Raw genomic sequence first — 23,958 nt, 5'->3', positions numbered from 1 at the left:
TCTGACAATGTTTTATTTCTCTTCCTGTCAGTGCATTACCCACCCAGCAGAACAGTCTGTCCTCATCCACATCCTCTGGGCGAACATCAACTTCAACCCTTCTGGTGAGTCTGGGTATGATCTCCCACTGTGTGCCCTGTTTCTGCTCAGCTTGGCAGGGTCTGCTGGGGTGCCTGCCCTTGGGGCTGTGGTTGTGGCAGGAGCTGCCAGGCTGCTGGATGTCCTGCTGGAGTCTGGATGTTGTGTGGAGAGAGACAACAGAGGGTTGTGTCAGAACACTGTACACCTGTGGCTCAAGGCTGTTGACACTCTGCCTGTTTCTGACTGAGCAGTGCCTTCTTTTGAGCCTGTAGTAGCCCTTGAAGGTGCTGCAGAGTCACAGCCACATGTCAGAGCAAACTGGTAGCTGATGCAGTGGAACCAAACATCTCTACTGCTGGAGCTCTTGCAGTACAGTTCCTGGGTATTGGCTTTTGCAGCAGAATAAATCACCCTGCTGCAAATGTGATGTCAAGCCCTGCTCTGCTCCTCAGACAGATGAGTTGGGATGGAACCACAAGAGAGATTTGTAAGCATTAGGGAATGGCTGCTGTCAGGACTTTGGACTTAAGCCAGGCTCACTGCAGAAAGATCCAGATGCAGACAGAGGTGCATGATGTTCAGCACAGTGAATGTCCTGTGCTACCTGTGCACTTGTTTCCATCCTCCTGATCCCCTGACTCTCCTCCCTTCCTTCCTTAGCACACAAGTGTGGAGAGTGAAGCAAGCCTCCATTCTTCTGCTAGTACTTTCTCCACCTCCTCCAGCACGGTGTCAGCTGCCCCACCAGTTGTCAGCGTTTCCTCCAGCCTCAGCAATGTCAGCAGCCTGGGCCTCAGCCTCAGCAGCAACTCCACAGTGACGGCCTCGACTCGCAGCTCTGTTGCAACCACATCAGGTACTGTCCTGGCTACCAGAGAACAGTGTGAGGGCTAAGAGAGTGAGCTTCTGCTGTTTGCTTCACTGTGGAACTTTTCCTTTCTCCTCCTTTTGCAGGAAAAGCCCCTCCCAATCTCCCTCCTGGAGTCCCACCGTTGTTGCCTAATCCATACATCATGGCTCCAGGGTTGCTACATGCCTACCCGGTGAGTGGAACTTGGCAGTGGTGTCCCAGCTCCCTCTGCAGCAGGGAGGGATGGATGTAGCATAGTGGGGAAACTAAAAACTGTGACATAGCCCAGTAGGGCTGCCTTGGACAGGCAGAGTTTGGACCTGCTGTTTTTTTCCATAATTTCCATGTGCCCATGGGGGTAAATGTGTGTTGTGATCACCCCAGAGTCTGTTCTTTGAAGCCTCTCCAGCCTTTTAAGAGCCCTTTGGCAAAGCACAGTGTGTGGAAGCACAGAGCTGTGATAGAAATATGGTGTGACAAAGGGCACTCTGTGGCTGTTGCTACCCTTGCCCTAAGTCTAGGGGTATGTGTCACACCCTCTCCTAAAGGTGAGGGCAGACTTCAGTTTTGGGATGATTTCCAGAGAAAAACTGTTAAGTGGCTTTTATGGTCTAGAGCACTTTCCTTTGAGCAACTCACAGGAACTTCTGGCAGCATCAGCCTGTGTCAAGGCCCTGGCTGCCTGCACCTGGTGGCTGCTGAGTGGCTACTTCTGGCTTTCTCTCATGTTTATCTAAATGTTTAATCTAAAATCCTTATGTTGTCCATGTCCCCAATGTCATCCCTGGCTCTTTTTCTAGCCACAGGTGTATGGATATGATGACTTGCAAATGCTCCAGACGAGATTCCCATTGGTGAGTACTGCAGAATGACAAGGACATGCCACTTCCCCTGGTGCTGCTTGGGTAGAGACAAAGTCGGCTGAAGAGCTGGCAAAATGGAGCTGCTGATTGGATGCACCTCTGTAACGGCAGTGAGGAGTTAATCAGTTGCTCCTTGGCACGTGGGGAGCTGCCTGCACGAGTTACTCATGCAGCAATATTCCTTGTGGAGCCAAGGAGCACGAGTTCCAGCAGCAGGGCTATTATAGAGATTCACCTCTGATCCATGACAGAGCCAGTGACTAAATACCTGATGAGAATGGGCTTTATTTAGCAACAGGACATGTCCATTTTATTGTGAAGAGGGGGGGAAAGTCCAGCCAGTTAAAGAGCTGCATACCAGTAGACCTTATCTGGTTCTTCTAATAGCCAGATGAGGGGGATGGTACATGCTACAAAAACCTGGGGCTGCTGTAGGTTATGATCAGCCTGATGTGGCTGGTTGGACTGCAATACTCAGACATATCTTGCAGCTAGAGTACAGAAAAATTCCTCTCTCCCAAATATACTGCTTTGCACTTTGGACAGAGCTGATAAACGCCTTCTTTTGTTTTTATTCATCAGGATTACTACAGCATCCCATTCCCTACACCCACCACACCACTGACTGGAAGAGATGGCAGCCTGAGCAGCAATCCATACTCTGGTAGGGAAAAACACTGCTCTGATTCCCATCCCACCAGAGTTTGTGCTGCTTCTACCAGGGTCCTGTGTCTTTGTTTGTCCACTGGAGCTACCTCTGCACCTGCACTGTGCCTCCTGCAGTGCTTTTGCTTTAGAGCATGCTTCTCACAGCTAAATTCTTGCTTTCCCTTTGAGCATCTGGTGGTGTCAAGGTCTGATACTGGGAAGAGGTGGGCAAAGTAGGACTTAATGTGGAGCAGTTGGAAAGGGAGTGAGGAAGGGCTGGAAAATTCTTCAAGGCCTACAACTGGGGGACTGCTTTCCAGGTGGTTGTGAGGCAGGTGATAAGCAGTGCTTCTCAAGCACTAAGAGTAAAAATAGAAAGAAACACAAAATATGGAGAAATTAATTTTTTTTTTATATGGGACAGTTTTATGGAGAAAGCAGGTGAGAAATTTGGGACTTGTCAAATTCAAGCCAAGCACCCAGTGGGTGTATGACCTTGGTAACCTTGGTTAACACACTGCCAGTCTGCAGTGGGTGGTGACTGAGCTTTCACATGCTTTAGGAATTGTTGCACTTGGAGGTTCACTCTTTTTCCAGCACCACTTCTCAGCTTTGGCAGGAGCTGGTTTGTGTGGAAGTGCTTTTGCCCAGCTGAGGCTGAAAGCTCAGAGCTCTATGAGCTTTGAACTGTGTGAGCTTTGACTAGGAGAGTGTGTTTGCATGGATGAGCCAGGCGAGTGCTCATCAAGATCAGAACAGGGAGCTTCCCCCAGCCCTGCAGCCAAGCCCTGCACAGCCAGGCAAGGATCTGGGTTGTGTTCAGTCCTGCTGGTGGTGCATGGAGAGGGACAGCTCTGGAATCAGGCTCTGCTAGCAGGTTTATCCAGTGCCAGATTATGGGCTTTGCTACTGTGTCTTCCCTTTGCCTCTGTAGTCCTGTTAGGGCCAAGGGGCAATTAATAGCTTCACCTTATCAGTGTGCAAAAGTCTGAGGACCACAGTCCTTGGCGCTGGCAGGAGGTGGGGGGGAGGGCGGTGTGACTGAAGTCACTGTTTATCAAAAGGCTGGCTCACCTTTGGGCTGAGTTGAAATGCATCAGGATCTGAGATTATTCTTCACTCTCACCTCCTCTATTTCAGGTGATTTAACAAAATTTGGCCGTGGTGATGCCTCTTCCCCTGCTCCTGCAACAACTTTGGCTCAGCCTCAGCAGAGCCAGACCCAGACCCACCACACCACGCAGCAAACGTTCCTGAACCCGGCGCTGCCTCCTGGCTACAGTTACACCAGTCTGCCATACTACACAGGGGTACCAGGGCTCCCCAGCACCTTCCAGTACGGGCCCGCCGTGTTCCCTGTGAGTGCCCCAGAGGCAAGGTGTGGCATTTGGGCAGAAGGGGGTGGCACAGCAAAGCCTCTCCTCACTCTGTTCCTCTCTGTTCTGTAGGTTGCTCCTACCTCTTCCAAGCAGCATGGTGTGAATGTCAGCGTCAATGCATCAGCAACCCCTTTCCAGCAGCCCAGTGGCTATGGCTCTCATGGGTACAGCACTGGTAAGAGACCCACAAGAGCACTTTTCACAGCAGCAGGGCTTGCTCCCAGTCTTACTGGCTGTGATAGGGACTGCTGTCTTACAGCAGTAATAGAGAAAAATTCCAGGATGCTGCTCCCAAGGAGATTGATTTTCCTTAGAAAGGCCCAGGATTGTTCTGCTTCCAGGTCTGGGGCAGGTTTGGGGATTACAGATAACTTCACGTCCTCCTCTGTGCCCCACAATCAGCTGTCTGGGCCCTTGCACTACTATCAGAAGCTTAAGCTGCTCAATGGTTTGGTTTGTTGTTTTTTTTATCTGCCTGTATGTGATTAACAGAACAGCAATTGTCGTGGATTTGAACTTGTTTCCCACCAGTGTTTGGCAGACACTTTCTAAGGAAGTGTCCTTGATTCAAAGATGCAGGAAGGTCATGAACCCACTGCCTGTCTTGGTACTTGGTTGGTGTCTGGCTGACTTACACAGGGCAGCATTTGGCTCCCTCTGCCAGTCTTTAAATTCCTTTTGTCCCTTTTTTCACTGCATTAGAGCCCTTCAAGATAGTATTTTCTCTTTGAGAAGGTATTTCAGCTTTGTACAGGGTCACCTGTTGCTGAGTCCTTCAAACTGCTTTCATTTCAGCACTTTTTCCAGGCAGGCATTAAATGATGGCTGAGGTGTCCTCATGGCCACCCCCTTTTATGGACAGCCAACACCCCACAGGGCTTGTGTTGTCAGTCACTGCACCAGCCATCCCAGCCTACAGCTGAGTTGCCTTTACATGCAATTGCCTGTTTTACATCAGAGGAGCTTTTGGGTTGTTTTTGCTGCTGTGGGTTTGTTTTCCTGTCTGTCCATTGTGTTCTGCAGCTCTCCTCAGACCTGCTGTTTTCCATGTGTTTCTCTGGGTGGCAGCCAGCCCTTCAGCTGGTTTCTGGAGGCATTTTGAAACAGAGTGTGTCCAGAGCAAAATAACTTATATGGGTGCTTTGCAGGTGGTCATGCCCAGGCCTGTGATGGTGTTCACAGGGGTCTTAGGATGAGGGAAGAGACGAGGATCTGACTCCATGTTTCAGAAGGCTTGATTTATTATTTTATGATATAGATTATATTAAAACTATACTAAAAGAATAGAAGAGAGGATTTCATCAGAAGGCTGGCTAAGAACATAAAAAGAAAGAAGAATGATAACAAAAGCTTGTGGCTCGGACTCTGTCCAAGCCAGCTCACTGTGATTAGTTATTAATTAGAAACAACTGCATGAGACTAATCACAGATCTACGTTTTGCATTCCACAGCAGCAGATAACCATTGTTTACATTTTGTTCTTGAGGCCTCTCATCTTCTCAAGAGGAAAAATCCTAAAGAAAAGATTTTTCATAAAAGATATCTGTGACACAGGCCAATCTGGCTGCAGATCTCTGACCACTGGAGCTCTCCAGCAGGTGCTGCTGGTGTTAGCAGCAAGAGGCTCATGCTGACCCACTGGCTGCTGCCTAACACCCACCTCTCCCTTCCTTCTCCCCAGGTGTATCCGTGACATCCAGTAATACAGGCGTGCCAGACATCTCGGGCTCTGTCTACTCCAAAACTCAGGTCAGTGTCTCTGTGCTTCCTGCCTTGCTGGGGAGGAGAAGCCAAGGTCTGAGACAGCCTCTCTGGGCAATGAGGTCTCATCCCCTTGGATAAGACAGCCAGGGAGAAGGGAAAAGCTTGACATTTCCCAGCTTACAGCAATTCCAAGGCCAGAAAGAGCCATGGGAAGAGACTCTTAGCTGTTCTGTGTACCACAGGCTGACTGTGGGCCTGTGATGTGTAGAGATGGGAGGGGCACACTGCCAGCTTGGCTCCCTGCCCTTATTCTGCCTTTGGCATCTCCTTCCTCCTCAGCAATCGTTCGAGAAGCAGGGATTTCACACTGGAACCCCAGCAGCCTCCTTCAACCTGCCTTCAGCTCTGGGCAGTGGTGGCCCCATCAACCCCGCCACGGCGGCGGCGTACCCCCCGACCCCCTTCATGCACATCCTGACCCCGCATCAGCAGCCTCACTCGCAGATCCTCCACCACCACCTGCAGCAGGATGGGCAGGTAAGCAGTGCCCCTGGCACCTCAGCCCCTTGCTGGGCTATCTCCTAGGGCTCGTGCTCCCCCTTGACTTCCCTGGTCCTTCTGTCCCTCTGTCCTCCCTCCCTCATGCTCTGCGGCGGACACATGCAGTGACAGGCACATGCTCACACCTGCACATACACACAGGGCCGGTAGGAGGATGATGAGGTGAGGAGGAAGGCCTGGGGTGTGCTCTGCCAGGGTGGGTACTCAGCACAACCCCCCTGCTGCCGGGCTGCACCAGCTATGGCCAGGTAGTGCCCCCTCATGCAGACAAGTCTGGGGCACCCTGACCTCTCCCATCCTCTGAGGGGCAGCTCTGCAGGCCAGCACCAAAGGGGTTCCTCGCCATAGCCACCACCCTGCAGGAGCTTTCAGGTCTAACCGTGGATTTCTATTGTCATAGTTTGTCCCTTTATTTTACATATCCTGGTACTGCAACAGCTTCCATATTTGCAGATGATACTGTGCTGCCAACGCCAGCAGGAAGATCAGGTAATGAACTCTCTGAAAATGCATTGCACTTGCCGTGGGCTCTGCCCCTGCCCCTAAGGCTCCCCAGGATCACACAGCCCCTTCCTTCTCCCCCATGGCCCCAGGAGGCGAGGAGAGAGGCCCTCAGGCAGTATGTGCACACACACACACACACACACAGAGAGCTGCAAGCAGACACAACCCACACCAACCCTTCCCCATCTCCTCCCTCCCTGCTGCCCACAGCCCTGTGTGTGCTGGCCTGGAGCAAGGTGTGCAGCCGAGGGAGGGTGCTGGGGCACAGCTGTGAGGTGCTGGAGGCTGCCCCAGTGCCAGGGAGCAGAGCTGGGCCCAGGTGGATCAGCAGCTGCGCAGAGCACCTGGCCAGGGGCCCAGGCATGCCGGTGTTACCCTGTGGGGCAGGCTGGGGGTGCCTCCCCTGCACTCACCACCCTCTCCTCTGCCCTTTCCTGCAGAGCGGCTCCGGGCAGCGCAGCCAAGGCAGCTCCATCCCTCAGAAATCCCAGGCCAACAAGTCTGCCTACAACAGCTACAGCTGGGGCGCCAACTGAGGCCGGGCCCTCGGCACCACTCGCTTCCAGAAGAGAATCCCAGTGCCCCCGATGATGAGGAAGGACCCCAGGGAGGAGAGAGCCCTGCGGCGGGGAGCGCCCGGGCCCCCAGCCCAGCAGGGCCCTGCAGGGCAGGCCGCAGGCACCTCTGCGTTGTCTGTCTTCAGCCACTTTCCTGTTGTATGTAATATAGAATTTGTATTTTTTCTTTTTTTTTTTTTCCTTTTTTTTTTTTTTCTCTCTCTCTCTCTCTCTCCGCATTCAGATCTGAACCGTTTGCCGTAGGGGCCTTTTTTGGTTTTTACTCCTTTCTATCCCCTCTCCCATCCAGTTGCCCCAGAATCTCTCAGATCCAAAGGAGTGGAAGCTGCAAGTCGCCTACAGCAAACCCCCTTATTATTAGGATTAAGACCAGTAATTGATATGAGCAGCATTGTAAGATTAATTAGTTGAAGTGTTTTTTTTGTACCGTGTTCTAAATTTAATGGATAAATGTGTCTTGTATATAAAAACAAAAACCCCATGCTGTCCTCTAGTTCTCTCATTTCTCCCCCACCCCACCGAGGGGTCCCCCCCTGGTATTTTATGTTTTCCATCTGCGTCCCTCCATCCTCACGGGCCCAGAGTGCAGGTCCTGCCCTGCTTGCACGCTGTAAGTATCTTCTGCTTTTGGGTTGGGGATTTTTTTATTTTCTTTTTTTTTTTCCCTTTTTTTTTCCTGTTTTGTTTTGTGGGGTTTTGATTGATTTGGTTTGGTTTTTTGGGGGTATTATTTTTGGTTTTTTCTATGCAGTCCAGATCTTGTATTTTTCAGTTCCACCTGATCCCTTCAGCTGCAGCCCCGAGCGGGGATTTACTGAAGAGAATAAAGATCACAAAGTGATGTGTGTATTTTTTCCACCTTCTCAGCCTCGTTCCCTATTTTTGGTGCAGGGGGTTGGGTGGCCCTGGGCGGTGGGGGCAGCACTTCCCCCACCCCTCCCCAGCTTCTTGCTGGTGTTTTTGTCCCCTCCTTTTGTGGATTTTTCCTTTTCCCAGCTGCAACGCTGGGCACCAGGATGCCAGCACAGGGATAATGGCCAACCTTCACCCTTCATTTCCGTTTCCTCTTCCTACTGAGCTCTGCCTTGTGTCCCCACTGCTCTGGTGCTGCTGCTCCTCCTTTTGGAGGTTCAGGGGTGCTATCCCCAGCCCCTTGTCCCCGCCGGGCAGGCCGGGAGGATGCTCACAGGCACCGGGGAGGGCAGTGAGACACTGGAAAAGCAGTGCCCAGTCCTGCAGTGCCCGCCGAGCTTCCCCTCGCTGCCGGTAAGGGGCCGGGGCACAGCTGGAGCCCTCCTGGGCTGCGGGGGAGCGGCGGGGCCGGGCTGGGCTCCGGAGCGCGGCTGGGGGAGCGCAGGTGCCGCTACCGAAGCCCGGGACCCTGCCAGCCCCCACCGCCCCCACGGGGGCCCGGCGCACTCTCCGGGGTAGCTCGGGCAAAAGCGGGGCCGTGCGGGGCTGGGCCGCTCCCACCGGGTCCGCTCCAGCCCCTGCGGCTCTCGGGGGCCCGGGGGGGGGGGGTCACACCGGGGCGGTTCCGGCCCAAGCGGCTCTCAGGGCCTGGCCCGTCCCTCCGGGTCCGCTCCGGCCTGTGCGGCTCTCAGGGCCTGGGCCGGTCCCACCGGGTCCGCTCCGGCCTGTGCGGCTCTTGGGGGCCCGGGCCGGTCCCACCGGGCCGGCTCTCGGGGGTCTGGGCCGGTCACTCCAGGGCGGCTCCGGCCCGTGCGGCTCTCGAGGGCCCGGGTGGGACACGGGACGGCCGCGCTGCCGTAGCGCCTCGCGACAGCCGGCGGCGCTTTACGGCCGCGGCGCTTGGCGGCAGCGCGACCCGGTCGGGACGGGGTAGCGGGACCCGGAGGGACCCGGAGCGGGATGAGCTTCTACGACGTGTTCCGCGGCTTCTTCGGCTTCCCGGGACGGTGCAGGTGACCGGGACCCCGCCCGTCCCCCGGGTGCCCCCGGCCTCGCCCGCACCTGTCCCTCTCTCAACCGCCCGTTGCCCCACCGGCCCTGGCCCTCCCCCGCTTGCTCCGGGCTGTCCGGTCTCTCACTGCCGCCGTCCCGCAGACCCCGGGACCCGCTGTTCGGCGGCGCGGCGTGGGACGAGGAGGAGGATGAGGAGGAGGATGGCGGCCCGTCCATGTCGCAGCCCCCCCAGGACTTCGGTTTCGGGTTCAGCCCTGGCTCCTCCCGCGGCGCCTTCGAGGAGCTATTCCGGGACATGGGCGAGCTCCTTGGCGTCCTGGGGGGGTTCTGGGCCGAGCCCCAGCAGCCTTTTGGTGGGTACGGGAAGGGCTGAGCGAGCCTCCGGGGGCCGCTCGGAGCCCCGCGGCCTGACCGACGCCCTTGTGCTGCCCAGAGCCCGCCCTGCCTGGCCCCGGGGAAGGGAGCGCAAGGCGACCGCTGCGGGACTCGATGCTGAAGCAGCCGGAGAATCCCCCTGCCAGCGCCGCCCCGGGGAGCTCCGGCGATCTGGCCCGGCCATGGAGACCCTTCTTAGGGGTGGGTTAGGGGTCTGGGCTCTGCCTCCCGCAGCGGCAGCCAGCTCTGTTGCCGGTGCGGTGCTGCCCCAGTGTCGTGCTTTGCTTCCCATCACTGCCGTCAGTGGTGCGTGGCTTTGTCTTGCAGCTGGAAGATGTTCCCCGAGCTCCTCCCGGCCTCAAGGAAGACCAAGGTGGGTGCTGGGAGCAGGGGCTGAGGGGCCCTCCCTGCTCCAGCCGCCTGTGCTGCCACAGCCTCTGAGGCGAGTCCCCGCACTGCAGCCACCACCTTCCCTCTCCCCCCAGATCTGGACTCCCAGGTCTCCTCCGCTGGGCTGGGCACCATCCTGAGACCCAACGAGCCCAGGTCCCACTCTTACTTCCAGAGCGTCTCTGTCACCACAGTGACTCTCCCTGACGGGGTGAGTGTCCCTGCAGGTGCAGCAGGGCTGTGGGAGGCCTGGGGACACCGTCCCCGTGGTTTGGGGGTCTCTCAGGGCTCGGTGCTGTGCGCAGGGGGTGGAGGAGCGCCGCACCGTGCAGGACAGCCAGGGCCGCCGCGAGACCACGGTGACACGGCGGAGAGGGGACCAGGCCTTCATCAGCACCACCAGGGAGCACGGGCAGAGCAAGGACTACCGCGAGGAGGTGCTCAACATGGATGACCGTGAGTGGAGCTCTGGGGAGGGGGCAAAAAGTGGATGGGGGCCCCCACTGAGGGAGTGCTCTCTGCCCTCCCAGGGGAGCTGGCACAGTTTGCTGGCACGTGGCCACAGCAAGAAGAGCTTCCTGCTGCCAACCCGGGCCCCTCATCTGCGCTGGGCAGCTTCCTCCGACGCTGGTTCTCGAGCTGGTAGCTGTGTCCAGTCCTGACTGAGCAGCCCACGTGTGTGACAGGTGCAGGATGGTGGGACCCTGGGCTTGCCAGGCCTGTCAGAGCAGGCAGTGGGCAGCAGCCTCTTCTCACCACCTGTTTTTGTTGTAGATGGGTCAGATCTTGCTGGGAAGTGGTGCCTGGGCTGGAGGCTGTCCACCTTCTGCAGCGCTGCAGAGCCACAGGGAGCCCTGTGGGGGTCAAGTGTATGTGTGTACAGAGCAATAAAGTCTATTTATGCTAAATGGTGACCTTCCATGCTCCTTCAGACTGGAATCTCATGTGTTTGGAGGCAGATTCCCCCTGTCCACCAGGATGACTCTGGGGGGCTGCCTCAGGGGTGCAGGTGATTGCCAGGCTCCTGTGCCTGCACTGCTTCTTTCTTACCTCCCTCTGCCATTTCCCTGCCCCATGCTGTGCTAATGCCTCCCCTGGGCCACTCTTGAGGGCCTGGCCCAGCCTGGAGGCCTTTCTAGGATCTTTTTATTAGTGTTGACTGTAGCTTTCCAGGATCTCTTTATTAGTGTTGACTGCAGCTGTGGCTTGGCCAGGGATAAAGGAGGTTCCTGGCCAGGCAATACCTGTGCCTGCTCACCTGAGCGAGGTCTTGGCTCCCCACGGCCACTTGGGGCTCAGGGTGTTCCTACCTGGCCTTGCCCTGCTGGGGTGCAGCATTGTCACACGGTGTCCCCGGCCACACACAGGACTCTGGTCGCTGCCAGGCGTCTCCCGTGCTGCAGCCATGATTGGTTTAAAGTCTGCACATAATCACCCACCTGGCTGTGGGGCTCATAAAACCTGCTGCGAATTAGACATCTACACCACTCTCACCACTGCCAGCGCTGCCACTGCTGCCTCTGCCCAGCTGGCACCATGGGCACCACTTCTTTCTTGACAAGAGCCCAGAGGCTGCTCCGCATCCGGAACCAGCTGGTGAGGGAGTGCCTGGCTGAGGTGTTGGCCACCTTCGTGATGATGGTAAGCAGGGCACGCAGGTGGCTTGGGGCTGGGGGGTGTCATGTGTGTGTGACAGGGCTGATGGTGTCGTGCTGGCAGGTGCCAGGGGTCCCTGGGGCTCTGCTGCTTGCCCCTTGGGGTTGGAAGGGTTTTGGGGCTGCACCACACACACTCAAATGTGTAACTCGGCACTGCCTGTCCTCCCCCTTGGACCCTGTTCCCACAGCATGGTCCACCCTGTGCCACAGCTGCGGAGCAATCAGGGTGTGGTGCTGGGCAGTGTGTGCCCTGATACCTCCTGCCTCAGAGCAGGCAAAGGTTGGGGCTCTGGTGCTGTTCTTAGCCTTTGGGCTACATCCCATGATGGCAAATGGTGTCCCTGGATCTATGTTGTGGCACCTCTTTCCCAACTCCTCCCCACAGAAAGCAGTTTATTTAATTGCTTATAATTTGGTTATTTTGCCATCAAAATCACAAGTGAGGGCAGTAATCACCTCCCTGCCAGTCCCTGTCTGGTGTCCAAGTACTGGGGAGCAAAACCAGGGGGACAGCACCAGCACAGCCCTCGCCTTGCTGCCCTGCAATATCAGTGCTGGGAGGGTCTCAGCACAAGGCCACCAGGGCTGAGATGGGGCTCCCTCTTCTCCAGACAATTACCCTGGCCAGCGCTGCACAGAAGATTGCCTTCTTTGAGACAAAGGGGAATCTCATCACCAGCTACCTGGGAGGTGCCCTGGGTGTCATGGCAGGCATCTACACAGCAGGGGGAATCTCTGGTGAGACCGAGGAAGGCGTCCCAGCTCTTGCTATCCCCTGGCTCTGAGTCCCCCAGGACCCTCCACTCCCAGCCCTTCTCCCTATTCCATTGCAGGGGCCCACATGAACCCGGCGTTCTCCTTAGCCATGTGCCTGATAGAGCAGTTCCCCTGGTGGAAATTTCCCATCTTTGTGGTTGTGCAGATCTTGGGATCTTTCATATCTGCTGGAGCTGTTTACATCCTCTACTATGGTATGGGGGAGCAGCATTGGACAGGGGAACTCCACGGTGATGCTGGGGTGGCCAGGCTTTTGTACATGCTCTGCTTCTGCCCCCAGATGCCATCTGGCACCATAGCAATGGGACCCTTACTGTCACTGGCCCCCAAGAAACTGCCTCCATCTTTGCCACTTACCCTGCTGACTTTGTGTCTATTGGCAATGGCTTCTTGGACCAGGTGGGTGCCACTGTCAGCTCCCCGAGCCCCCTCAGTCCCCGTGGTGCTGAGCTGCTGTGCTGTCCTCGCAGGTGATCGGCACAGGGGTCCTGATTATTGTTGTCATGGGCATCATGGACCCCCGCAACAAGCCTGTCCCCAAGGGCCTGGAACCAGTGGTTGTGGCTCTCTTGGTGCTCTCCATCGAGTGCTCCATGGGGGCCAACTGTGGCTGCCCCCTGAACCCTGCCCGGGACATCGGGCCCCGGCTCTTCACCTATCTGGCAGGTTGGGGCCCAGAGGTCTTCAGGTGGGTAGAGGGAAGGGGGGCAAGGTGGGGATGGCAGGGATGATGCTGAGCCTACCCTGTCCCATCCTCAGCAGGGGCAATGGTTGGTGGTGGGTGCCACTTGTAGCACCGCTGCTGGGGGCCGCCGTGGGCACGTACCTGTACCAGCTCTTCGTGGCTTTCCACTACCCGGAGGAGAAGAGCGAAGTCCTGGCAGAGCAGGGCTCCATCGTTCTGGTCAACACCGCCATCAGCAGCGCAGACATTGGGAGGTTGCCCAAGGAAACGGACTCTGGGGAGACAGAGCCTGCCGAGTATCCCCCGCCACAGAGCCCCAGCAGCACAGTCCCCCCCACAGTCGCTATCACACCATTAAAAGAGTCCTGAGAGCTCGGGGTGTCTTGTCTATGGACACGGGAGTGCAGGGATGTGGTGGAAGGCCAGCCAGGCCTGGCTGCAGGGGGACCCCAGCCTGGGGGACATGAGGTGTCTTGTCTATGAATATGGGGGTGCAGGGATGTGGTGGAAGGCCAGCCAGGCCCTGCAGGCAGACCCCAGCCTGGGGGACATGAGCTGCTGGTGTGGGGTTGGAGAGCACGGGGTGCCTTGTCTGTGCACAGGGGGATGCAGGGATGTGGTGGAAGGCCAGCCAGGCCTGGCTGCAGGGGGACACGAGCTGCTAGTGTGGGGCTGCCCCATGGGATCCGGGGATGTCCCGGGACCCCGGCCCTGCCCCCGGTACCCCGTGGGGCTGTCTCTGCCCTCCTCCCGGACTCACACGGTTCCCCGGGAGCCGCCCCGCTGGCCAGGCCGCCGCCGGGGCCGCAGTCTCGGCCAGCCCCGCGGCCGCGCTCCGCCGCTTCCCCGCGCCCCCCACCTCACTTCCGCCGCCGACCGGCGCCGCCGCGGCCATGGGGAGCTGAGGCGGCGGCAGAGGCAGCGGCCCCGGCCCGGCCCGGCCGCCCGCCCGCTCCCCATGGGCTGCGGGGCCGCGGGACATGGAGCGGTGCGCGGCCCGCCAAGCTCCGGGTAAGCGGGGCCGCGCTGGGCCCGGGGGAAGCCCGGGTGGGTCCCGGGCGGGCCCCGGTGCGGCGTTGCCTCAGTAACGCGGTGGGGAGGGAGGGCCGGGCCGGGCCAGCAGCGGCAGCTCGGGCCGGGGCCGTGCCCCGGGGATGTCCCAGGGGTGGCAGCGGCTCCGCGACCCCGGCGGGGCGGTGGGTGCGGCGGGGGAGCCGCAATGGGGCCGGGGATGCAGAGATGGGGATGCAGCTAAGCGGGGCTGGGAGGGCGGACTTTGGGGATCCAGGAATGCAGCAAAGCAGGGCTGAGGGAGCAGAGGTGTCCTCTGGGGGTGCAGTGTCTGGGCTGGAAGGGCCCGGTGACCTCAGGATGCCGAGCTGGGGGAGCAGGGAGATGCAGAATCTGAGGCTCTGGGAGTACAGGTAAGTAGAGCTGGGGGTCTCGCACTACAGGCTTGGGGGGATCTGGGGATGCAGAGTTTGGGAGTGGAGGTGCAGTTAAGCAAGGTTGGGGTTCAAGGTGGGCAGGGATACAGGTCCTGCATGGGGGAGCACAGAACCACATGACACAGCTGGGGAGACTCCCTGTTCCCTGCCTTCTGGGATTCTGGGACTAGCTTAGCTCCCAGGACGGAGAGGAGATTGGGGTGTCAGGGTTCAGGGTTTTGGGGCTGTCTGGCTGTAGCTACAGGGGGTGTTGGGGTGCTTGGGGGTGACAGGGTGCTGTGTTGTAGAGGAAGAGCGTCGAGTGCGAGCCAACGCGCGGGAGTACAACGAGAAGTTCCAGTACGCAGTGAGTGAGGGGGGCTGAACCCCTTCCCGGGGCTCCTCGGGCAGGTCTGTGGGGCTGGGGTCTGAATCACCCACACTTCGGTGGGGTGGGGAGGTGTTATGACTACAAAATAGATATTTGTCCCTGAAAAAATGGTGCTGATGACATGAATGCCAATATAGCTGTGGGGCTGGCCGGGCACAGTGCTGTCCATGTGGAGGATTCAGCCCACCCATCCTTGGCCAAGGCCCAGAACCCTCTGGCTCTGCCCAGATCCCAGCCTGGTGCCACATCCCAGTGTGGCTCATGGGGTAGCTTCTGAAGGTGCCAAGGGAGGGCAGTGCTCACATTGACCTCCCCCCATGCTGGAGGTTATCCTTGGCAGCCCAGAGCTGACTGCAGACAGGGGAGAAGGGGGGTCTGGGTTGGGGTCACCCTTGTGGGGGCCAGGTGCTGCTGCTGGAGGAGGCTGGTCCCAGGGTACCAGCTGGTGACTGAGCCTGAGGAACTGGCTTCCCAAGGAAGCTGCCAGAGGTAGCACAGGAGCAGGAGCCTGACCCCCCCCAAAAGAGCATGGTGAGCCACAGCCCCTGCCCTCCAGAGTGATCTCATCCTGGGGGGTTATGGGGCCTCGGCAGCCTGTAAACCCCCTTCTTGCCCCATCTGTTCCTAGAGCAACTGCATCAAGACCTCCAAGTACAACATTGTCACCTTCCTGCCTGTCAACCTCTTCGAGCAGTTCCAAGAAGTGGCCAACACCTATTTCCTCTTCCTCCTCATCCTGCAGGTGAGTGCAGTCCTTCCCTGCCTGGACATACAGGAGGGCTCCAAGTAGTGCCATACTTTGGAGGTGGGGAGGTTTGGCACCCTTGAGCAGGGGCAGTATGGACCTGGGGCTGGCTGGTTCCTGTGTAATTTCCTGTTCCCTGTCCCCAGCTGATTCCTCAGATTTCTTCGCTCTCCTGGTTTACCACCATCGTGCCTTTGGTTCTTGTCTTAACCATCACAGCTGTCAAAGATGCCACCGATGACTACGTGAGTGGTTCCCCCTGTGCCCCTCTGCCCACTGGGCAGGGGGTTGGGATGCTGTGCAGGGGTTCAGTGTCTGGGGCCGTGGCATTTGAGATGCTGGGGGAGTGCAGCACCCCATCCCCAAGAGGCTGACACTGCTGTCTCTTCCCCCTGCTCCCAGTTCCGCCATAAAAGCGACAACCAGGTGAACAACCGGCAGTCTCAGGTCCTGATCGGTGGAGTGTGAGTGTCACGGGCACAGAGCAGTGCAGAGGGAGCCAGGGACCCTGTGGGACGTGGCAGTGGGCAGGGCAGGGCTCCTGCCTGACTACAGTTTGGTGTTCCCTCTTCAGCCTTCGGCAGGAGCAGTGGATGAACGTCCGTGTTGGAGACATCATCAAGTTGGAGAACAACCAGTTTGTGGCGGTGAGTGCAGCCCTGAGACAAGTGTGGTTCCAGCAGGGTGGTTGGCACGCAGGGACCATGGAAGGGTGTGGTGCCACTCCCACTTTGCTTTGGTGCTCCTATGTCTCTGCCCAGGGTGGGGACGTTAGGGACTTCCAGCCTGGAAGTTGCATTTAGGTTGGAGAGTTGGGGCCATAGTGGTGCCATGTTTTGAACTCTGAGGATCTGGGCACTTGGAGCGATGGTGCAAAGGACACATGGGGTTAGGGATGGCCTTTGCAGATGCTCCAGGGAGTTCCAAGGACATCCAAGGGCCAGGAGCTTCCCTGGGGAAGGCATGGGGGAGCCCCAGTGTTGGCACAACCCTTCACAAGTCTTTCCCAGCAGGCTGACCTCCTCCTCCTCTCCAGCAGCGAACCCCATGGGTTATGCTACATAGAGACTGCAGAGCTGGATGGGTAGGTGTCCCTGCTCACCTTGGGGGGCCAGGGGAGGCAAGAGGTGGGAGTGAGGCTGGGCTGCAGGCAGGGCAGGAGCACCTGCAAAGGCTGTCCCTGCCAGGCTGTCTCTAACCCATGTGGTGCCATCCTGCCTGCAGAGAGACCAACATGAAGGTGCGTCAGGCCATCCCTGTCACCGCAGAGCTTGGGGACACCAGCCAGCTGGCTCTCTTTGATGGTGAGTGCCTGTGCCCAGCCCTCTGCCACAGGGCAGCCCCCCACCTTCCCTCCTCTGCCACCCTTGGTAGACAAGGACCAGCCACGTGGCACTGTCATGCTGTGGCTCGAAGCGGATCTCTGGGGAGCCAGGGATGGTGCTGGCAGCACTGGGATGGAGCTGGCCCTGTGGAGAAGGCAAGTCCCAGCTGAGCCATACTGTGCACCCAGGTGAGGTGATCTGTGAACCCCCCAACAACAAGCTGGACAAGTTTGGTGGGACACTGTACTGGAAGGAGAACAAGTACCCCCTGAGCAACCAGAACATGCTGCTGCGGGGCTGCGTCCTGCGCAACACTGAGTGGTGCTTTGGCCTCGTCATCTTTGCAGGTGGGCTGAGGCAGCAGCTGCTGCTGTGCTGCACACAGGGGAGGGAAAGACAAACCCTTAAGCCTTCCTGCTCCGCAGGACCTGACACAAAACTGATGCAGAACAGCGGCCGGACCAAATTTAAGCGGACGAGCATCGACCGGCTGATGAACACGCTGGTGCTCTGGGTATGCAGAAGGGAGATCCTGGGAGCCCTGGCTCTGACCCAGTCAGGGCTCTTATGTAATGTTCCTTCCCCAGATCTTTGGGTTCCTGGTGTGCATGGGAGTGATCCTGGCCATTGGCAACGCCATCTGGGAGCACGAGGTGGGCGTCTGCTTCCAGATCTACTTGCCCTGGGACGAGGGGGTGCACAGTGCCTTCTTCTCTGGCTTCCTCTCCTTCTGGTCCTACATCATCATCCTCAACACTGTGGTGCCCATCTCGCTCTATGTGAGGTAGGGCAGGGGGCAGAGGGGCTGGGCAGGGGGTGTATGAGAAATTAGGGGTGCCCTCTGGGGAGGGGAGACAGGGATGGAGATCCACAGGCAGAACGGTGTGTTCTGTGGGTGGGTGTGGGCTACTCTCTTGGTGACAGGCCATGTCTGCCTTCAGGGACACCCCAAGACCTAAGGACCACACAGGTCCCTCAGGGCCCCCCTGGCTGTGTCTGGCTGCCCGTCTCTCCCTGCCCTGGCTGCATGCTGGCTATTTTGCTCTGCCCTCCTGCAGCTCCCAGGCTCCTGCACTGTCCCCTTCTCTCTCTCTTTTAATTTCTCTCTCTTTTCGTTCCCCAGCATGGGTTCTGTCACCCTTAGCCCCGAGGTAAGAATGTGTCACCTCCACCCCTCCCACTCATTGCTGTCTGCCCTGTGGGCTTGGGAGGGGTTCAGGGTTTGTAGGTGTGTGAGATGCTTGGGGAGCCCCATGGGCTTCCCCCTGGGTGCCTTGCCTTGGTCCCCAGCCCTGGCTTAGCGGTGGCTGTCAGCAGGAATGGGTTGCAAGCCAGCCCCTGGGAAGAGTGTGGGGGCTAGCAAGCCATGGGGGGCACCCGGGGTGCTGGAGTGCCCAGGGCACTGAGGGTCTGGGGTGGGCATGTGTGTGCCTGTCGCTGGCTCAGCAGAGTGTGCTGCCCTGCCCCAGTGACACCCAGCCATCCTCCTGCAGCGTCGAGGTGATCCGGCTTGGGCACAGCTACTTCATCAACTGGGACAAGAAGATGTACTGTGCCAAGCGCCGGACGCCGGCTGAAGCCCGCACCACCACCCTCAACGAGGAGCTGGGGCAGGTGGAGTACATCTTCTCTGACAAGACTGGCACCCTCACCCAGAATATCATGGTCTTCAGCAAGTGCTCTGTGAACGGGCACAGCTATGGTGAGCTCCAGATGCCAGGCTGGGGCTCCCCACCTCTGTTTTGGGGCAGTCAGGGGACAAGGGGGCTTAGCAAGAGCGTTGTGGGGCAGAAACAGCTGCCGTGGTGTTGGGTCTCTGTCATAGTTAACTCCATGCCCTGTTTTGCAGGTGATATGCAGGACATGCTGGGCCACAAGGCAGAGCTGGGAGAGGTAAGGGTGCTGTCAGTTCAGTGCCTGCCCACGCTAAGTGCCACGGGGAGGTAACCCTAACTTTGCCCCTGCAGAGGCCAGAGCCTGTAGACTTCTCCTTCAACCCACTGGCAGACCCACGGTTCCAGTTCTGGGACCCCAGCCTGCTGGAAGCCGTCAAGCTGGGAGACCTCCACGTGCACGAGTTCTTCCGCCTGCTCTCGCTCTGCCACACCGTCATGTCCGAGGAGAAGAGTGAAGGTAGGCAGAGCGGGGCAGGATCTGTCCCTGTGGGTCACAAGACACTGTCACTGAGCCCTGTGCTGTCTGCAGGGGAGCTGTTGTACAAGGCACAGTCCCCAGATGAGGGAGCGCTGGTCACAGCTGCCAGAAACTTTGGCTTTGTGTTCCGGTCCCGCACGCCCAAGACCATCACAGTGCAGGAGCTGGGTCAGGCCATCACCTACCAGCTGCTGGCCATCCTGGACTTCAACAACATCCGCAAGCGCATGTCTGTCATCGGTGAGGTCCTGAGCACAGCACAGGGGCTGGGAGGGCCACATGAGGCTGCAGCATGGGGCTCATTGTGGTGTGCTGGGAGACCAGTCCAGCACTGATGGGGATGTGACAGTGGAGGCATCAGCAGGTTGATGCCTGGGGGTCAGAGCAGGAGCAGGATCTGCTCCTGCACCCCTGAGCCAGGCATCTCTTCCCCTCCTCCCTGCAGTGCGCAGCCCTGAGGGCAAGATCCGGCTGTACTGCAAAGGTGCTGACACCATCCTGCTGGAGAGGCTGCACCCCCTCAACCAGGAGCTGACCAGCGTCACCACCGACCACCTCAATGTGCGTAGGACAGGGTCCTGCAGGCAGCGTGGGGAGGAAAGAGTGGCTGCCCAGGAGCCTGAGCTGGGCTTGTGCCCTGCCCTAGCAACGCTGCTGGGGTCTGGGGACACACTCAGGGTCTCCAGCACAGCCAGCTCTGACCTCTTGCAGGAGTACGCTGGCGAGGGGCTGCGGACACTGGTGCTGGCTTACAGAGACCTGGAGGAGAGCTACTACAAGGACTGGTCTGAGCGGCTGCATCGAGCTGGCAGTGCCCCCGAGGCCCGTGAGGATCACCTGGCTCGGCTCTACGATGAGGTGGAGCATGACATGATGGTAGGTGGGCTGGAGGCTGAGGCTGGTGGTGGCTGCAGGCAGCCCCTGCTGACCTCCCACCCATTTGGGTCCCCAAGCTGCTTGGAGCCACGGCCATCGAGGACAAACTGCAGCAGGGGGTCCCCGAAACCATTGCCATCCTGACGCTGGCCAACATCAAGATCTGGGTGCTGACAGGGGACAAGCAGGGTGAGGCGTGGCTGAGGTGCTGGCTGGAGATGAGGGTGTTTGTGGGCTGGATTCTACCTGCCTGGGATCCCTAGTGCTCTCTCTGGAATGGACTCTGGCTCAGCCCCTGGTGTCCTGTCCACAGAAACAGCTGTGAACATCGGCTACTCCTGCAAGATGCTGACAGATGACATGACAGAGGTGTTTGTGGTCACAGGCCACACTGTGCTGGAGGTGCGAGAGGAGCTAAGGTGAGGGTTGTGGGGCAAAGGACACAGAACAGTGCCAGTGTGGGGCACAGCTGTGGCTGGGGGAGCTAGAGCTATGGAAAGGCCTTGAGATGGAACCCTGTGGCCCCTCTCTCCTCAGGAAAGCCCGGGAGAAGATGATGGATGCATCACGTTCTGTGTGCAATGGCTTCTCCTACCAGGAGAAACTCTCCTCCAAGCTTACCTCAGTGCTGGAAGCCATTGCGGGCGAATACGCCCTGGTCATCAACGGGCACAGCCTGGTAGGGCCCTGGGAGTGCCAGGCAGGACAAGGCCTGGCTGTGCACCATGATCCCAGCTGTCCCTTGCTCTCCTTGCAGGCCCATGCACTGGAGGCAGACATGGAGGTGGAATTCCTGGAGACAGCGTGTGCCTGCAAGGCCGTTATCTGCTGCCGTGTCACACCCCTGCAGAAAGCCCAGGTGGTGGAGCTGGTCAAGAAGTACAAGAAAGCCGTCACTTTGGCCATTGGGGATGGGGCCAACGATGTCAGCATGATCAAGAGTAAGGCCTGGGATCTGGGGGACCACAGGAGAAGACAGGCCACCCCCCTGCACCGTCCTGGGGCCCATGGGAGCTTCTGTGCTCACCCCTCTGTGCCCCACAGGAACAAAGTGCCTGTGCTGGGGGTGCTGCTCTCGTCCCCTGTGCTGCTGGCAGCCCTCTCTTTACCTATCTCTCCTTCCCTCCACAGCTGCCCACATTGGGGTGGGCATCAGTGGGCAGGAAGGCATCCAGGCCGTGCTGGCCTCCGACTACTCCTTCTCCCAGTTCAAGTTCCTGCAGCGCCTGCTCCTGGTGCATGGGCGCTGGTCCTACCTGCGCATGTGCAAGTTTCTTTGCTACTTCTTCTATAAGAACTTTGCCTTCACCATGGTCCACTTCTGGTTTGGCTTCTTCTGCGGCTTCTCAGCACAGGTGGGTTGGTGGCCTTTCTCACTGAGAGCTGGGGAGGGTTTTCCTGCAGGGCTCCTCGGCTCTGAAGCGTGTTCAGGTCCATGGACTCCCCGTGGGGACTCATCCCGAGCCAGGAGGCAGAGCCTGGCATCCAGCGTGCAGTGTGTGAGGAGCCTGTGGTCAGGGTGGGCAGTCCTGGGGGGCTGAGACAGCTCTCCTGTCCCTGCAGCTGTGGGCACAGGGACTGGGGGGCTGGCTGGGGCACAGGGTGGGCAGGTCTTGTGCCCTGCTGAGTGCTCTGTTCCATGCAGACAGTGTATGACCAGTACTTCATCACGCTGTACAACATTGTCTACACATCGCTGCCTGTGCTCGCTATGGGTGTCTTTGACCAGGTATGGCAGGGGGTAGTGAGAGGTCCCTGGGTGTGTGAGGAGTCTGTACCCACCCTGTGGGAAGAAGGGCTGCCTGGGTGCCTGAGTCAGGCTGTCCTTGTCATTCCATGGACTGTGGTGGAGGCTGCTCCCACCCAGGGCTAAGGGGAGGTGCCCATGCCCCCAGGATGTGCCAGAGCAGCGGAGCATGGAGTACCCCAAACTCTACGAGCCTGGGCAGCTGAACCTGCTCTTCAACAAGCGGGAGTTCTTCATCTGCATTGCCCAGGGCATCTACACCTCCATCCTCATGTTCTTCATCCCCTATGGCGTCTTTGCTGATGCCACCCGTGATGATGGTGCCCAGCTGGCCGACTACCAGTCCTTCGCCGTCACTGTCGCCACCTCCCTCGTGATTGTCGTCAGTGTGCAGGTAGGGACGTGGCTACTCGGCCCCAGACCCTCAAGGCACCTCAGGCATCCCCTGAGCCCTGATTCTTCCTGCATCCCCCCCACCAGATCGGCTTAGACACAGGATTCTGGACAGCCATCAACCACTTCTTCATCTGGGGCAGCCTGGCCGCCTACTTCGCCATCCTCTTCACCATGCACAGCGACGGCCTCTTCCGGATGTTCCCCAACCAGTTCCGCTTTGTGGGTGAGTCCCTGTGCGCCCCATGCTCCCACCCCAGCAGGAGCTGCCTTGGCCTGGCCCTCACTGGGTTCATTCCTTCCCCCAGGTAACGCACAGAACACGCTGGCCCAGCCCACGGTCTGGCTGACCATCGCCCTCACCGCCGTAGTCTGTATCGTGCCTGTTGTGGCCTTTCGCTTCCTTAAGCTGGACCTGAAGCCAGAGCTCTCGGATACGGTGAGAGTGCGTGGCTCTAGGAGCACTCACAGGGTCCCAGCCCTGAGGAGAGGGGGTTCCTCAGGCCCCTGAGCCTGCCCTGTGTCCCCAGGTGCGCTACACTCAGCTGGTACGGAAGAAGCAGAAGACGCAGCACCGGTGCATGCAGCATGCAGGGCGCGCGGGCTCCCGCCGCTCTGGCTACGCCTTCTCCCATCAGGAGGGCTTCGGGGAGCTCATCATGTCTGGCAAGAACATGAGGCTTAGCTCCTTGGCACTGTCCAGCTTTGCCCCCCGCCCCAGCACCAGCTGGATTGACACCCTGCGGAAGAAGAAGGGCGGCGAGGGCAGCAGCGCCGGCAGCCCCAGTGGCGTGGCCGACAAGACTCTCAGGGTGTGAGGCTGGAGGGGGTCACATCCCCTCCTGTGCAGCTGGGGGCTCCCCTCCTCTGCCCCTGGCCCTGAGGAGGGCAAAGCCCCTTGTCAGCAGGGTCTCATGGTAGGAGCAGAGGTGATGTGGGGGCCAGTGCTGAGGTTTGGAGGAGTCTGGACTGTCGCCTTCTAGCCAAAAAACACAGTCTGTCCCTCCCTGGGAAGGAAGGATGGATGGATGGATGGATGGATGGATGGATGGATGGATGGATGGATGGATGTCATCACCATCAGCCCCACCCCACCCCCCATTCACTCCTCCATCAGTATTCAATTCCACTGAGTGCAAACGCCCCATCGCACATGAATGTATCGTACCAGAGGTGCAGGGCTGTGGGAGGACTGTGTGGCCTCTCCCTGGCCTTCACCCACGTGTCTTTTTTTTTAATATAAACAAAAAAAAAAAAAAAAAAAAAGAAAAAAAAGACACCCCCCCCCCCAAAAAAAAAATAGCAACCAAAACAAACAAACAAAAAAAAAAGGTAAGGGAAAAATACTCTGAGTTTACAGAGCGACTCATTTCTTGGCTGGGTACAGGGAGAAGGGGGGAGGAAGTTCACCCTCCTCAGGGTTCCCCAGGCCGGTGGGTGCCGGGTCGGAAAGGGGAAGTGTTGTGTACCACAGGGAGGCTCGGATTTGGCGGCTGCCGTGATTCACTCCCACGCGTGGTCTTGCGCAACGCTCGGCCTCTGCTTCCTCCCTCCTCCTCCTCCTCCTCCTCTCCAGCTCCTGCGGGACTCAAGTGTGGGTGGGCAACGGGGATCCTGGGGAGCCTCTGGAGCTGTTGGGCTCCCAGGGACGCGATACCAAAGAGGAGCTTATTAAGACGGGTGTTGATGAGGGCTGGAGGAGATTTAGGGAGGTTTTGGGGTTGTTTCAGTGGAGGGGCCGCGGATCGAGCTGGATAATTTCTGGCACGTTTCTATCTGGCGGAAGAGTATCATTTTATAGTTCTTAAGGAAAAAAAACAACCCCAAAACAGCTTTTTTTTTTTTCTTTTAATTTACAAAAAAGAAAATAATGTTCTGAGCCGATCGTGCCGTGTCCTGTATCCGGGGGAGGAGGAGCGGG

At 58.4% G+C, this 23,958-nt stretch overlaps 4 protein-coding genes across 13 annotated transcripts in view; all 4 read left to right on the top strand.

The window, feature by feature from the left end:
- The window catches only part of UBAP2L (ubiquitin associated protein 2 like), a 30,849-nt gene extending 22,840 nt beyond the window's left edge, over nt 1-8,009 (top strand). For 4 of the 5 annotated variants that reach the window (XM_071456931.1, XM_071456930.1, XM_071456927.1 and 1 more), the window contains 10 exons: nt 32-104; nt 742-937; nt 1,036-1,124; nt 1,732-1,785; nt 2,377-2,458; nt 3,583-3,800; nt 3,891-3,996; nt 5,503-5,570; nt 5,865-6,062; nt 7,031-8,009. In XM_071456931.1, the coding sequence (XP_071313032.1) occupies nt 32-104; nt 742-937; nt 1,036-1,124; nt 1,732-1,785; nt 2,377-2,458; nt 3,583-3,800; nt 3,891-3,996; nt 5,503-5,570; nt 5,865-6,062; nt 7,031-7,126 (1,180 nt within the window). In that variant the 3' untranslated portion in view covers nt 7,127-8,009. The remainder of the gene's footprint in view (nt 1-31; nt 105-741; nt 938-1,035; nt 1,125-1,731; nt 1,786-2,376; nt 2,459-3,582; nt 3,801-3,890; nt 3,997-5,502; nt 5,571-5,864; nt 6,063-7,030) is intronic. The other variant, XM_071456929.1, reaches the window with a different exon arrangement.
- Nucleotides 8,010-8,922: 913 nt separating this feature from the next.
- Nucleotides 8,923-10,767, top strand: HAX1 (HCLS1 associated protein X-1). Its single transcript, XM_071456936.1, has 8 exons — nt 8,923-9,093; nt 9,236-9,447; nt 9,528-9,670; nt 9,797-9,842; nt 9,955-10,070; nt 10,165-10,315; nt 10,390-10,545; nt 10,634-10,767. Exons 1-7 carry the CDS (start codon nt 9,041-9,043, stop codon nt 10,503-10,505), a joined length of 837 nt encoding a protein of 278 aa, XP_071313037.1. The 5' UTR covers nt 8,923-9,040; the 3' UTR covers nt 10,506-10,545; nt 10,634-10,767.
- A 154-nt stretch (nt 10,768-10,921) lies between these two features.
- On the top strand, nt 10,922-13,350 carry AQP10 (aquaporin 10). Its single transcript, XM_071456935.1, has 6 exons — nt 10,922-11,500; nt 12,129-12,255; nt 12,351-12,488; nt 12,575-12,693; nt 12,765-12,982; nt 13,054-13,350. The coding sequence occupies exons 1-6, from the start codon at nt 11,396-11,398 to the stop codon at nt 13,346-13,348; spliced, it is 1,002 nt and encodes a 333-aa protein (XP_071313036.1). The 5' UTR covers nt 10,922-11,395; the 3' UTR covers nt 13,349-13,350.
- Nucleotides 13,351-13,744: 394 nt separating this feature from the next.
- ATP8B2 (ATPase phospholipid transporting 8B2) lies at nt 13,745-23,858 on the top strand. 6 transcript variants are annotated; one of them, XM_071456923.1, is made up of 27 exons: nt 13,745-13,990; nt 14,715-14,766; nt 15,426-15,539; nt 15,689-15,787; nt 15,945-16,006; nt 16,117-16,189; nt 16,553-16,626; nt 16,767-16,846; nt 17,056-17,214; nt 17,293-17,381; nt 17,455-17,651; nt 18,361-18,569; nt 18,717-18,760; nt 18,835-19,000; nt 19,073-19,261; nt 19,467-19,582; nt 19,733-19,897; nt 19,975-20,086; nt 20,211-20,316; nt 20,435-20,576; nt 20,655-20,838; nt 21,029-21,252; nt 21,543-21,626; nt 21,793-22,038; nt 22,125-22,263; nt 22,346-22,476; nt 22,568-23,858. In XM_071456923.1, exons 1-27 carry the CDS (start codon nt 13,938-13,940, stop codon nt 22,853-22,855), a joined length of 3,597 nt encoding a protein of 1,198 aa, XP_071313024.1. In that variant the 5' UTR covers nt 13,745-13,937; the 3' UTR covers nt 22,856-23,858. The 6 variants fall into 6 exon arrangements, with proteins under 6 accessions (XP_071313024.1, XP_071313023.1, XP_071313025.1 ...); XM_071456924.1 differs by having other exon boundaries at nt 13,777-13,990; nt 14,715-14,773; XM_071456926.1 differs by having other exon boundaries at nt 13,778-13,990; nt 14,715-14,773; nt 16,556-16,626.
- Nucleotides 23,859-23,958: the final 100 nt, after the last annotated feature.

This window comes from Agelaius tricolor, unplaced genomic scaffold (assembly GCF_023055355.1).
Source record: "Agelaius tricolor isolate 1412-34295 unplaced genomic scaffold, bAgeTri1.0.p SCAF_66, whole genome shotgun sequence".
NCBI classification, from domain to species: domain Eukaryota; kingdom Metazoa; phylum Chordata; class Aves; order Passeriformes; family Icteridae; genus Agelaius; species Agelaius tricolor.
The sequence above is the reverse complement of the archived record's forward strand: the minus strand, read 5'-3'. Positions and strand labels throughout refer to the sequence as shown.